This window comes from Gracilinanus agilis, chromosome 1, assembly GCF_016433145.1.
Source record: "Gracilinanus agilis isolate LMUSP501 chromosome 1, AgileGrace, whole genome shotgun sequence".
In the NCBI taxonomy this organism is placed as follows: domain Eukaryota; kingdom Metazoa; phylum Chordata; class Mammalia; order Didelphimorphia; family Didelphidae; genus Gracilinanus; species Gracilinanus agilis.
Window position 1 is genome coordinate 708,759,986 of NC_058130.1, and position 12,377 is coordinate 708,772,362.

The 12,377-nt window shown below is 41.4% G+C and overlaps 1 protein-coding gene across 1 annotated transcript; it reads left to right on the forward strand.

The window, feature by feature from the left end:
* Positions 1-2,251: 2,251 nt before the first annotated feature.
* On the forward strand, positions 2,252-3,274 carry LOC123232056 (beta-1,3-galactosyltransferase 2-like). The gene is given in 1 exon segment (XM_044658398.1): positions 2,252-3,274. A coding segment is annotated over 1 exon segment (1,023 nt).
* Positions 3,275-12,377: the final 9,103 nt, after the last annotated feature.

Sequence of the window (12,377 nt, forward strand, 5' to 3'; positions counted from 1 at the left end):
GGAGTGCTAACTGGATTTGGATTCAGGTATGAAATATGTAACTGAAATACCAGGGTGATATGAGTGGGATATTGGTGGCTTCAGGAGTTAGTTCTAAATGGTCGCAGGGCCAGTAACAGAAGATAACACAAATGAAGGGATGGTTTGGTTTACTAAAGCAAGGGAAGGTAGGAAAGGGAATTTGGATAACCTTATCAAATATTCACTGCATAATCCTCCCCCCTCCCTTCCCCCCCCAAATTTGCAGTTGTTCCCTCAAGGGAAGCCTTCAAAGAGATTGAGCTATACTGGTCCTTACCTATCAACCTGAAGATCAAGTCCCTAATATAAATAAACCCCTCTAACCCAAAACCCCACCTTGGATGGTAACAGAGGTATTGATTTTGGAAGCTAAACAGGACAGGGCACAGGGAGAGGTTCTCACGGACAGATGGCTCAGATGGTTCAAGAAGCTCTGTAGATATATTACTCAGCCAGCAGGAAATAGGATAAAACAGGCAGGATGAGAAGATATAGCAGAAAGAAAGCCACGGGAGAAAAACCAGGGAGACAAGACTCAACCCCAAGGCTTAACTGTTAGAAACAGCTCAGTCACCTCTGCAGAATTCCAGAACCCTTCCCTGCCTCTGCATCTGTTCCAGATCCTGCTCATATGCTCAAATCCTCTCTTTCCTTATAACAAGCAAGATCTAGATTTGTATCTTACATCTATTACAACTTACTAGCTATGTGCTCATAAGCAAGTCACTTAATGCTATGCCTCAGTTGTCATTAGATTGAGGTCTAATAATACTTCAAAGGAGAAAATACATGAAAGGAATTTGCAAACCTGAATATAAGAAGCAGTTGCATTATTTTTTATTATGAGTAGATAGTGCTTCCCTTATTCCACTTCCTCTTTCCTTAAGGTTGCCCTGATACAGTTACTGAGGCAACATCCTTTGCTCAGGCAAGCACCTTCCACACCCTACCAAGGACAGCTTTGGCTCAAAGCCAGAGTACCTGGACTCTGATGCCGTCATCAGCTAGACCCTGCCCCTTGATTCCAACAAGCAGGTTTATAGGTAGGAAGAAGTTGGTTATTGCTCTTTTCTGGGATCTGCTCCTACCCACATATCCAAGAGAACTCAGGGGCAGGTCAATGTCCTTTCCTTAATACCTCCACTGGTTTCCCTCTAACTGTATCTGCCTGTCACTGGGTCTAGAAGTCCCCTCTGAATTGTCCTCCTGCTGCCAGTTGCAAGCTAAGGTCTAACTGGTGAGCTCTTTTGGTGGCTAAAGGGGAGGAGACACAAGGAGGGAATGTAGGCTAGTGAACTAGGAGTTCATCCCCAGTCCAGAACTCTGGGATTCTCAAGGAAAGAATTTAATTCTAGGGCTGGGGGCTGGAGAAATGTAGGAGGGACCATCTCCAGTCTGGAGCTTTTTCAGAGCAATAATCTCTGTAGTATGGCTTCTTCTCAGGGTCACTGAGGCCAGGTGCGGAGCCTCAGGAGGACATAACCAGAACTCTGGGTCCATATTCCATTTCTCCCAAGGGCAAGATTGTTTATCTGGAGCCAGAACAAGGAAAGTGTGATGGACATGGAGTGGGAGGAGCAGTCTTGAGACACCAGAGATTCAAGCAGGATTGCCTCTAAAAAACTGGGGCAAATTTTACCAATAATTTCTGCCTTCACACTTCTGTCCTCAGGCAGGTGACAGGGGGCAGCTCCTGCCTTTCCCTGTTAATAGCTCCTTGCACAACGAGGAGTGATGGTCCAAGAACTGGCACTCTGGGACCCCTCCAGCTCTCCATTCTTTCAGAAACTATAAACCTTCAGAGAAAAAAGAGACTTAAAAATCCTTCAGCTGAACTTTTCCATTCCCAGAGAAGGAAACCTGAAAACACAAAAAGGATTAATTTGTCCAAGATAAGTCAGTGTCAGAGCTTAGCCTAGAACCCAGGGCTTCTGAGTCCCAGTTTAAGGCTCTTTAGAACCCCTCTGACCTGATCTCTCAGCTTTGGTTCCCTTGTTCCACACTGTCAAACTGACCTGGCACAAATTGGGGTGGGTGAGGAGCCCCCTTCCTTATTCTCCTGCCTTTGTTTCTCCCAGGGCTCCCAGATATACAAATTCTCATTCCCTTTCACCAGGAAAAAGTTCTCTCATGGAAAGAGAGAAACCTAGGCATAGGACAAGGTCTGGGTAACTGTACTCAGCACTGATCTGACCTCTCTTTCCTCCATGCCCAGAACTAACTCGATGTCATGAAGTTGATGAAATAGAAACTGGTGCTCAGGGCTCTACTGAGCACAACAACCTTGTCAGTCTTGCTTCTACGTCAGCTTCTAGCTTCTTGGGCAGCTCCAACATATTTGAGCCTCCCATACCTAAGGATCTCTTCAAGGAAATTTGAGTGGCAGATTCGACCACCACAACCCATGGACTTGAATTACCCTTATCCCTACCTCTTCCTGATAATCCATCCTGACAAGTGTGAAGGTCCCAGAGGGGTGCCATTCCTGCTCATGCTGGTGATGACCCGACCCCCAGATGTGGGGGTGCGCCAGGCCATCCGGCAAACATGGGGTAATGAGACTTTGGTACCCAGTGTGGTTGTCCACAGACTCTTTGTTCTTGGCCTGCCCCCACCTCTCTTTGACAAAGAACTTCAGACTCTCCTGAAAGAGGAGGACAGGGAGCATGGAGATCTCCTCCAGGTGGGCTTCTTCGACACATACCGAAACTTGACTCTCAAGGTTCTCATGGGGCTAGAGTGGATGGCCCAGCACTGTCCCAATGCTCAATATGTTCTCAAGGTGGATAGTGATGTCTTCCTAAACCCCAGGTTTCTGGTACAGCAGGTGCTGTGGCCCAATGGACCTTCACGGCCAGACTTTATCACAGGACACATCTACAGAAACTCGAAACCTTTGAGGGACCAGCATAACAAGTGGTACATGCCCCCAGAGCTGTATTCCCCGAACAGGTATCCTGACTATTGTGGGGGTCCTGGCTATGTTCTGTCTGGGTCCCTGGTCCTTCGGATCTTGACCGCAGCTCAGAGTGTCAAAGTCATTTACCTGGAGGATGTGTTTATAGGGTTGTGTTTGAAACTGCTTGGAGTGAAGCCTACACCTCCTCGTCGTAATACCTTCCTAATATCCCGGAGGAATTATAACCATTGTGCTTTTCAGCAACTTGTCCTGGTCCACCGCTTCCAGCACCAAGAGTTACTACGGATATGGCCAGACTTCCTGACATCCAACCCTACCTGCCCCACAGTGTAAGGGTCCAGAACTGCGGTCCATACTGTTATGAGGAAGATTACTTAAGTTATTTAGGAGACTTAACAGGAAGGGCTGGAGAATTCCACATGGAATGGGGAAGCAGGAAGTGGCTTGCTCTCACTGAGAGAGACTCCATGGTGGTTGAGACAAGTTGCAACTGATCCTAGGAGACTTCAGTTTACCAGAGATCCTGAAGGAAGACCATCACCTACTTGTGGGAGATTTTGGTAGAGACTACTAATCCCAACCTGAGTTGCAGGTCAACTTGGGCTGGATTAGCTCCCAGAATCTACCCACTTGGAAAAGTACAGCAGGTGGTACTCCTGGAGGAGCTGAAACATCACTGAAGTGAGTCTGGACTCTGCTGTGAGGATACTCACTTCTGTCCTGCAATTCCCTGGGCCCTGTCTTGCTTAGGTCTCAGTTTAGTGTAGACAAGTCCCTCCCTTGACTCTGTGGTTTGCCCTTAGTCTGTAAGGGTAGTAACCCCTATTCCCATCCTTTATCATAGTGTCCCTAATTAAAATTGTTATAACTTTTGCCTTTTGCCTGCTGGTTCCATTGGCCCTTGCCTAGGTGGGGCAGTGTGACTGTTAGAGCCTAACTGCCATTTCTTTCAATAGCCATTCCCTTAGCAATTAAAACCCAGTCTCCCTACCTTGTTTGGTCCCTCCATCTGTCACTCCTGTCTCCCTCACACCCTTCTGGACCCACATTTAATAATCAGGTCTACTTCCCTGGTTATTCCCCATTAGAGTTTGTCACTCCCAGATGGCTGGGTAACAGGGAGATAGACAGGAAGTTCTCTCTTGGGCAGACAGAGCTAGACTGAAAATCAGGGGATTCTGAACATTCTGTGGAGGGGTATAGCCATTGGCTGTGAGCTGAAAGTTCTCAGCCAGTGGTGAGCTACTCAGAACTGCTTACCCCCCCACCCCAGGTCATTGATAAAATCTCTGTGGGAAGCCATTATACTATTGAGGCTGAAATAGTCCCAGAGAAAGGGTTTTTCCCCATTTATTTTGTTTTTTTGTTATTTATGTTGTCCTGTTTAATTGTAAACTAATATTTATTGGTTAATAATTATTAATAGTTAATAATAAAATAATTATTGTTATTAGTCAGTCATTGTGGCTAATAATACCACTGTAATTGCACACAATTGGTCGGTTTTGGCAATGCTTGGAACAATGATACTAGAAGATTGGATAGATTATTTGATCTTGGGGTTGTGGCAAGGGGTATTATCCATTCCCTACCTGTGGTTTAAAATCATACCCAGGTATTGTAGGGGTTATATTAGATTTTGGATTTGCCCAACCTATTTTTCACATTACTATTCTGGATGTGATTTCACACACTCCTATTATTGTTCTAACTGGATATATCATGTATAAATTACAGTGGATATTTTTGCATGTTAATTATTGTTTTAAAATTGTGGTGACCTGGTGTTTTAGGGATTCGGAGACAAAGCAGGTATTGAGAATTATGCAGGTTAAAATGGATAATTTGGAACTTTACATACAAAATGGTGGTGCTTATGGTCGACCTTCTGGTCCTGATAATAAGGGCAATGTGACTATACTTTCTCAAGATGGAAATACTGGCAAAACTGTTAAATCCAAACTATCTAAGGCTGAGTTAGAACAACAGGCACCGAATAAGGGTGATAGACCTGTTAATCTATTTTCCTCTTTGTGACCTTCCAATTGTGAGAGATGATGGGATTTTTCATGTAAGACAACATACTAGGTTTAGAACAGAGGATGTGGAGAATTTAAAGAGAAAAATCCCCAATTTCCACGATGATGCTGGCAAGTTTGTAAAAATATTTAGGGCATTTATTAAGGCTTTTGAGGACTGTTGGTATGTGTTGGGAGAGATCTTGTCCAACCTCGATAGGAATAAGTTCGTAGAGGAGACCAGGAATACTGATGGGATGACACCATAGCTGGTACCTTGGGAGGAACTGGTCCTCAATTCAGTTCTGATTTACAGGATGTTGAAACAGGCAAGAAAGTCACTGCTTAAAGTCATGGAAAAGAACTCAAGGCGCCCTAACTCATGGTCCAAATTTGAAAGAATTAGACAGACTGCACAGGAGATCCCAGCAACATTTTTAGACCATATCATAGAAACAGCTGAGATGTACCTAGGCATGAATGTACTAGAGAGGCATGAATGTACTAGAGGATACTACAGTTGAACATATAAAATGTGTATTTGTTAGGAATGCTGTTCCCCAGGTTAAGAAGTTTTTTACTGATAACTACCTGGATTTGGAACTTCTAAGCCTGGATGAACTAAAGCAGAAGGCCACATACGTGTGAGAAGGAAAGATGGAATGATGAGAAAGATACACTGATTGAGAACCTCAGGAAACAGCTTAGGGAGGCAAATAATAGAGCAAATGAGAAAGAGATTAGTGAAATTAAAGCAGTGGTAGCTTTGAGGGCATCAGAGAAGAGAAATAGTGCCAATAATTATAAAACTAATGGCAATGTAAACACAAGATATCAAAGACAGCAATCATGTTATGTTTGTGGCCAAATTGGACATTTTGCCAGAGAATGTAGGTTTAGAAGAAGATCATATCGACAGAGGTACAACAACAATAATAATGGATTTAATCAGTTTAACAATAATTATGGATATAGGGGAAATAACTGGAATAATGGCTTTAATCATGGAAATGATGTCATATTCAAGCTCTGGGAGTTGAGAGTCACACCTTGATTGACAGGTGAAGACAGTTGGACATCGGAATATTCCCAGAGGCCATAGGGACAGGAGGAAAGGCAGTTGGCCAGAAAGGATAAATACCCTGGCAGCCCCCTGAGTTGGACCCCTCTGTCTTTTGGGGACCTTTGGTTTTGCCTTGGCTGAGCTTTGCCTCAACTTTTGCCTTGGACATTTGATCTTGAACATTGATTGACCTGTGGATCCTCTGATTCTCTCTAAATCCCCTAGATATTTAGGTACCTGAACCATCTCTAGATATTTAGGTATCCCAGGGCCCAGGGGAGATCTGGGAAGTAGGTAGGAGAAGAAGAAGAGGGTGGTAAAGGGTGGTATTTCCTGAAGGCTGTAGGACTGACAAATAACTAGCAGTAAAAAGCTGAGAGAAACCATCATCAATATTTGCATCATCCAAACAGTTTGCTTATTCTGGTTTGGCTGTGGCCAGGCTGAGCCAGAGGAAGTGAAGAACAAACCCAACATTACTGAACAGCCTACAGTTCTGAGGGATTGTTGTCATAGATTTAGTGATAGGGTCACCTATTCCCCAACCCTTTCCTGATCATTCCTTTCCCTTGCATACAACTTAGATAAAAGTTATTAAGTACCTTCCTGGAGTAGTTATTCCATCACCACTCTGGGGAGGGAGCAACGCAGTCAGATGAACGTTATCCAAGGCTGATAGAGCCCAATACCAATAATCAACCAACCCCAGGTGGGACCTGAAAGGGTTACCCATCCATTGACCTTTAGGGATCCTGCCTGGGCACTGTTATAAAGAAGGGCAGTTATTATAACCTCCAGCTGGGTGACAGGACTTCGATGTCCCTACACCAGCCATTAGGGAACCAAACCAAAGCTCCCTCAGATTAATATCTCAGATTACTACTACTAAAACCCAGGCTAATAGTGGTAGTATCTAGATTACCCTTTCTTTTATAACAATGGACAGTAAAATGTGTTCCAATGCCAAAATGCATGCTGCCAAGGTGCTCAAGCTCCTGATTTGGCAATGATGCAGGATTACATACGGACCGGTGAGGCCGAAATACAGTCACATTGTCCAGGGAAATGTTAATAATGCCAATCCAAATGGAGGGACAGCTTCATTATAAAGGTGTGCCCCAAATTCAGAAGTAATTAATCAAGGTAATGGGACTAAAGTGAATGTTGATGAAATTGTATGTGTTAAAGATAATGATGATATAATTGTGGATAATGGAAATGGTGCACTTGGTGTTAATATTTATTTAATTGGTGATAATAAGAATTTAATTGATAATGGTGATGAGTTGATCAGTATTAATTTAAATGGAATGATGATTGAATTATCATTCAATGTGAATGATAATTTGATGAAAATTAATGATAATTTGAAGGGTGTACATGTTAAATTATCTGAATTAACTACTGGTAATGGTGTAAAAGATACTTTAACCAATGTTAATGGTAATTTACCCACTGGTAGTAGTAATTTAACTAGTGTTGGTAATAATTTGATTAAAATTGATGATGGCTTATATGGTGTTGATAAAAATTTGATTAATGTTGTAAATAATTGTGAGAAAAAGAGAAATAGTGTTGTAAATGGTGTTAGAAGTTCTAGTAAGTGTGGAATTAAGAAGAATGATAGAAATTGTGATTTGGTTAAGGATAATTTGATTGTAAGTAAGAACAATGATACCAGAATAGAGGTGAAGAGGACCAAAGGCATAAAATCCTGGGAAAATTCTGTAATTCGAAACGATGTTAACTTGGATGGACAGGAAATGGCTGAACTTTGGTCTAATGTTATTGTTTTAGCTCCTGTGTTGGAAACTTTCCAACCTCCTAATAGTACTGAACCATATGTGTCTGTAACTATTGGAGATCAGATTTACGATCCTGTAGATACCGGAGCCAGTAAACCAATTTTGCACCGCTTTCCTGAGGGTTGTAGAATTGTTGGTACAATGGATGTTGTTGGTGCTACAGGTGTGACTCAGAAAGTAGCTAAATTGCAACCAATAATGGTAACCCTAGGACCTCTTTTGTAGAACATGCATTTTTGTGTGTTCCAGAATATCCAATGAATCTTTTGGGAAGGGATTTGTTGTGTAAATTACGGGCTACTATCCAATGTACTGAATCTGGTGATATTTCTTTGCATCTCCCAGAGGAATCTTTCAATGCCTTTCCATTGCTTTTCTTAGATTCCAGCAGTAACAGAGGATGACTTAGGTATGGCTGAGGCGGCAATTTGAAATTTTTACAGGTGCATGGTCAATTTTATTCTACCAACAGGGGCCTAAATAAAATATTAGTTATCCTCATAATATCAGCCTTTATCATTTTTAAAAACAAAAATTTGGCCGACCATGTGGGTAACATATCTCTCAATTTTTCAGATAGCCTACCAAGAGCATTTAGAATCCTTCCCAGAGCCTCAGACCTGCTCTTTTTCCGCTCTTGCTCTTCTCCCTATTCTCCCCAGCCATGAGGCTGCTTTTCAGGGAAAGTGGAAAATGGCTTTAAATGCCACTGGGCTGCTAATTCTTTTGCCCAGTGCCCAGGGCCTGGTCTTAATTTTTGCTAATTGTTCCTGACTTGTGGCCCCTCCTGATTTTCCTACCCCAGCCTCCGCTTCTGCTGCTGCTGACCTCCCATCTATTCCCGAGTTTGATTTCTGCTTCTGCCGATCCTGCCTGCTGCTGATTCCTGAGTCCCCAGCCATTTTGAGTTCGATCCCAGAGACTGCTTTAGCTGCTGCCGCTTCAGACTTAGAAAGTATGCAAAGACCCTTTTTTCTCTCATTTCACGCATCTTGGACTTTACCAGGATTGTTTTCACATAGACATTAATGACTTTAACCTGAAAGAAACTTTAACTCCAATTGCCCTCCACATGGTTTTTTAGGCACCCCTCCCCCACAAGCCCTTCACGTGGATCTCCAGACCTAAGCTTTTCCCTAGCTTGGCTAGTGTTCATTCTTCAATCAGGCCACATGGCCTATTTCAAAATTTCTTGCAATTATTAAACTGAATCTAAGGGGAAAATTCACCCCCCATATATACTACGAGGCTTGCCTAAGACTTGAACTTAAGCTCAGAGCAGAGCTCGATTGGAAGGACCTTGAATTGGACCAGAGGTGGATTTTAAAACCTCAGAACTGAATGGGTTTTATTTCTGTTTTAAAAAGACTCTGTATCTTACTGTATTTTGCTGATTAGTTTTGTGAATTAATTTTTTTTGTTGTTGTTGATTTTTACCATTGCACTGAGTCAGTTTAAGTTAATGAAGTTTTGGCTGCTAGATTAATCCTGTTTATGATTTTATTGTAACTCCCAAATAGTGAACAAAATCTATTAGAACCGGTAAAAGAGGTTTTTTGGCTGTATAGCTTGTTATCTGGTACTCATATTGTATTTCCTAATTTCTTCAAGGTTTCATTTTTTTACTGCATCAATACAAATTCTGTTATATGTACCATTTATGAACATCTTACACATTTTAAAGTTGTAAATTGCATTATGTAACTGGATTTGCCATCTCAACTATAGGATCACATGCCTTAAGTTTTTATTCTATCTTGATAATTGTGTACAATTTTGGAGATTTTGATGCCTTGAGAATTTAAATTTTAATTTTGTGAGAGGTCTTTAAATTTTACTTTAGATCCTAGTCCCTTCTGTATAAATGATAAGGTTTTTATATATTTATTTTAAAGAATTGTTATCTTAAAGGATAAGGTTTTATATATTTTATTATGAAGAATTGTTGTCTTATAAAACTTTTTTTTAAACAGGAAGCCAAGAGAGCTATTGTATACTTGTGTTAGTCTCTGTGTTTTAGCCTGCTTTTCTATCAGAAGGATCTAGAATTCTTAAGGATAATTTAGACCCAGAAGTTTTTTTTTTTTTAAATCAGATTTTTTTAGGCTTTGCCCCACAATTGCTATGGAGGCAGTAAAAGAGTTTGTTGTTCTTAGCCAAAGTTTACTACACCTGTTGAATTTGTGACAAATATATGATTTTTTAACATCATAGCAAGTGATTATAATAATGGGTTGTTTATTATTGTTTTAAAATGTGTTATTAGAAATAATGGTACTTTATTTGAATGTGCATTGTGAATCTGCTATTTTGTAAAACCCATTTACACTCACAGTTCATGCAAAAGCTTAACAGGAAATGAATCTCATTTTTGGTTGAAAAAAAACCTTTCACTAGTTCTAAGCTGTATATTTTTTGATTTTTAAAACATTCTTTTATTTTTCTTCCTTACATGTGCAATGCAATATGTATTCTTTTCTCTCGATTTATTATCCTTGAGAGCATGTATTTTTTCCCTAAATTTTAAATTTTCTTATTGCTTTTCCTTTTAATTTGAGCAACTGATTTTTCCTTTTTTCTCATTTTGTACTGAAAGTACATATATCATCATTGTTAATCCTTTTTTTTATCTTACGGTGATATAAGCTTAATGCAAATTGTTTGTTTTGAATTCAGGGAAGTGCTATTTGGAAGTGTCTAGCAGACTTCTTATGGACACGTGGGGGCTATGAGACTACATTTCCCATGATTCCAATGGGTTTCTGGTTTCTGGTTTTCGGGTGTTGGGTTAAATTCGGAGGACTGAGAGAAGGTCTCTTTGGTTACCTGGCTGGCATATGAGAGAGTGAGGATGGGCACTAGCAATAAATTTAAAAAGTCAAGCACGGTCATATATATTTCACCATCAAGGCCATGGATATTAAAATATTAATTTCTCTTATATTATATGTCTTTATCATTTTTAATCGTAACAATTATGGCAACCATACGAAGTTTGGATTACAAATTCTCAACTTTCCAGATAGCCTAATGAGAGCATTTAAAGCCATGCCTGCTTTTTGGCCATCTTGCTCGGCTCCTTTGAGCATGTTTTTGCCTCCCATGGGACTCAGCCAGCCAGTCCAGCCTGACCCACCTTGGCAGGTCAGAGCAGCCGATTCTGGCTTCTGGCTTTAAACCCAAATTACCGGTGCCCAGCCAGTGCCTCTGCTGACGATCTTCCTGGGTCCTGACCTGACCTCCCTTCCTCTGCTTCTATTCTCTGCCAAATCTAGAGCCCGCCAGTGCAGACCGTTTCTGCTGATCCTGAATCCTGAGATTTCCGAGCGACACCCCCCCCCCCCCTTGCCGAGCTCCGCCGCTAAAGATTTTGGAAGTATCCCACTTTCTCCCTACTCTCTTGTTGAGGACTCTTAACCTGAAAGACCATTCTTACCCTCCACAGGGCACCCCCACCCACAATATATACATGTGGGATTTTCTACAAAACTGACCTAAGCTTTTCTCTAGCCCAGAGCCCATGATCCCACATCGACGCTAGTGTCTGAACCTTGAACTTTAAAAACCCCTTAAGCTCAGCAGAACTCAATCAGAAGAACCTTAAATTGAATCAGGGGTGGACTTTTAAAACCTCAGAACCAAATGGGTTTTATTTCTGTTTTTTTTAAACATTTATTAATATTCATTTTTAACCTGTTTACATACTTTATGCCCCTACTTTCCCCTTCACTCCCCGCTCTCCCCCCACCCATGGCCAATGCACATTTCCACTGGTTGTAACATGTGTCCTTGTTCAGGGCCTATTTCCATATTGTTGTTAGTTGCATTGGTGTGGTAGTTTCGAGTCTACATCCCCAATCATGTCTGCCTCAGCCCATGCATTCAAGCAGTTGTTTATCATCTATGTTTCCTCTCCTGCAGATCTTCCTCTGAATGTGGGTAGCGTTCTTTACCATAAATCCCTCAGAGCTATCTTGTGTCATTGTATTGCTGCTGGTACAGAAGTCCATTACATTCGATTTTACCACAGTATATCAGTCTCTTTGTACAATGTTCTTCTGGTTCTGCTCCTTTCACCCTGCATCAGTTCCTGGAGGTCTCTCCAGTTCGTCTGGAACTCCTCCAGTTTATTATTCCTTTTCATGTTTCTCTTGGTTTTTGTGGTTGGGTATCAAACTTTCCATTTAGTCCTGGTCTCTTTTGTGCAAAAACTTGGAGTTCTTCAATTTTGTTGAATGCCCATATTTTCTCCTGGAAGTATATAGTCAGTTTCGATGGGTAGTTGATCCATGGCTGAAGACCCATCTCTCTTCCCTTTCTGAATATTGTGTTCCAAGCCTTGCGGTCTTTTAGCGTGGAGGCTGCCAGATCCTGTGTGATCCTTATTGGTGCTCCTTGATATTTGAATTGTCTCTTTCTGGCTTCTTGTAAGATTTTTCCTTTTACTTGAAAGCTCTTAAATTTGGCTATTATATTCCTGGGTGTTGACTTCTCTGGGTCCAGTGTAGAGGGTGATCTATGGATCCTTTCAATGTCTATATTGCCCTCTT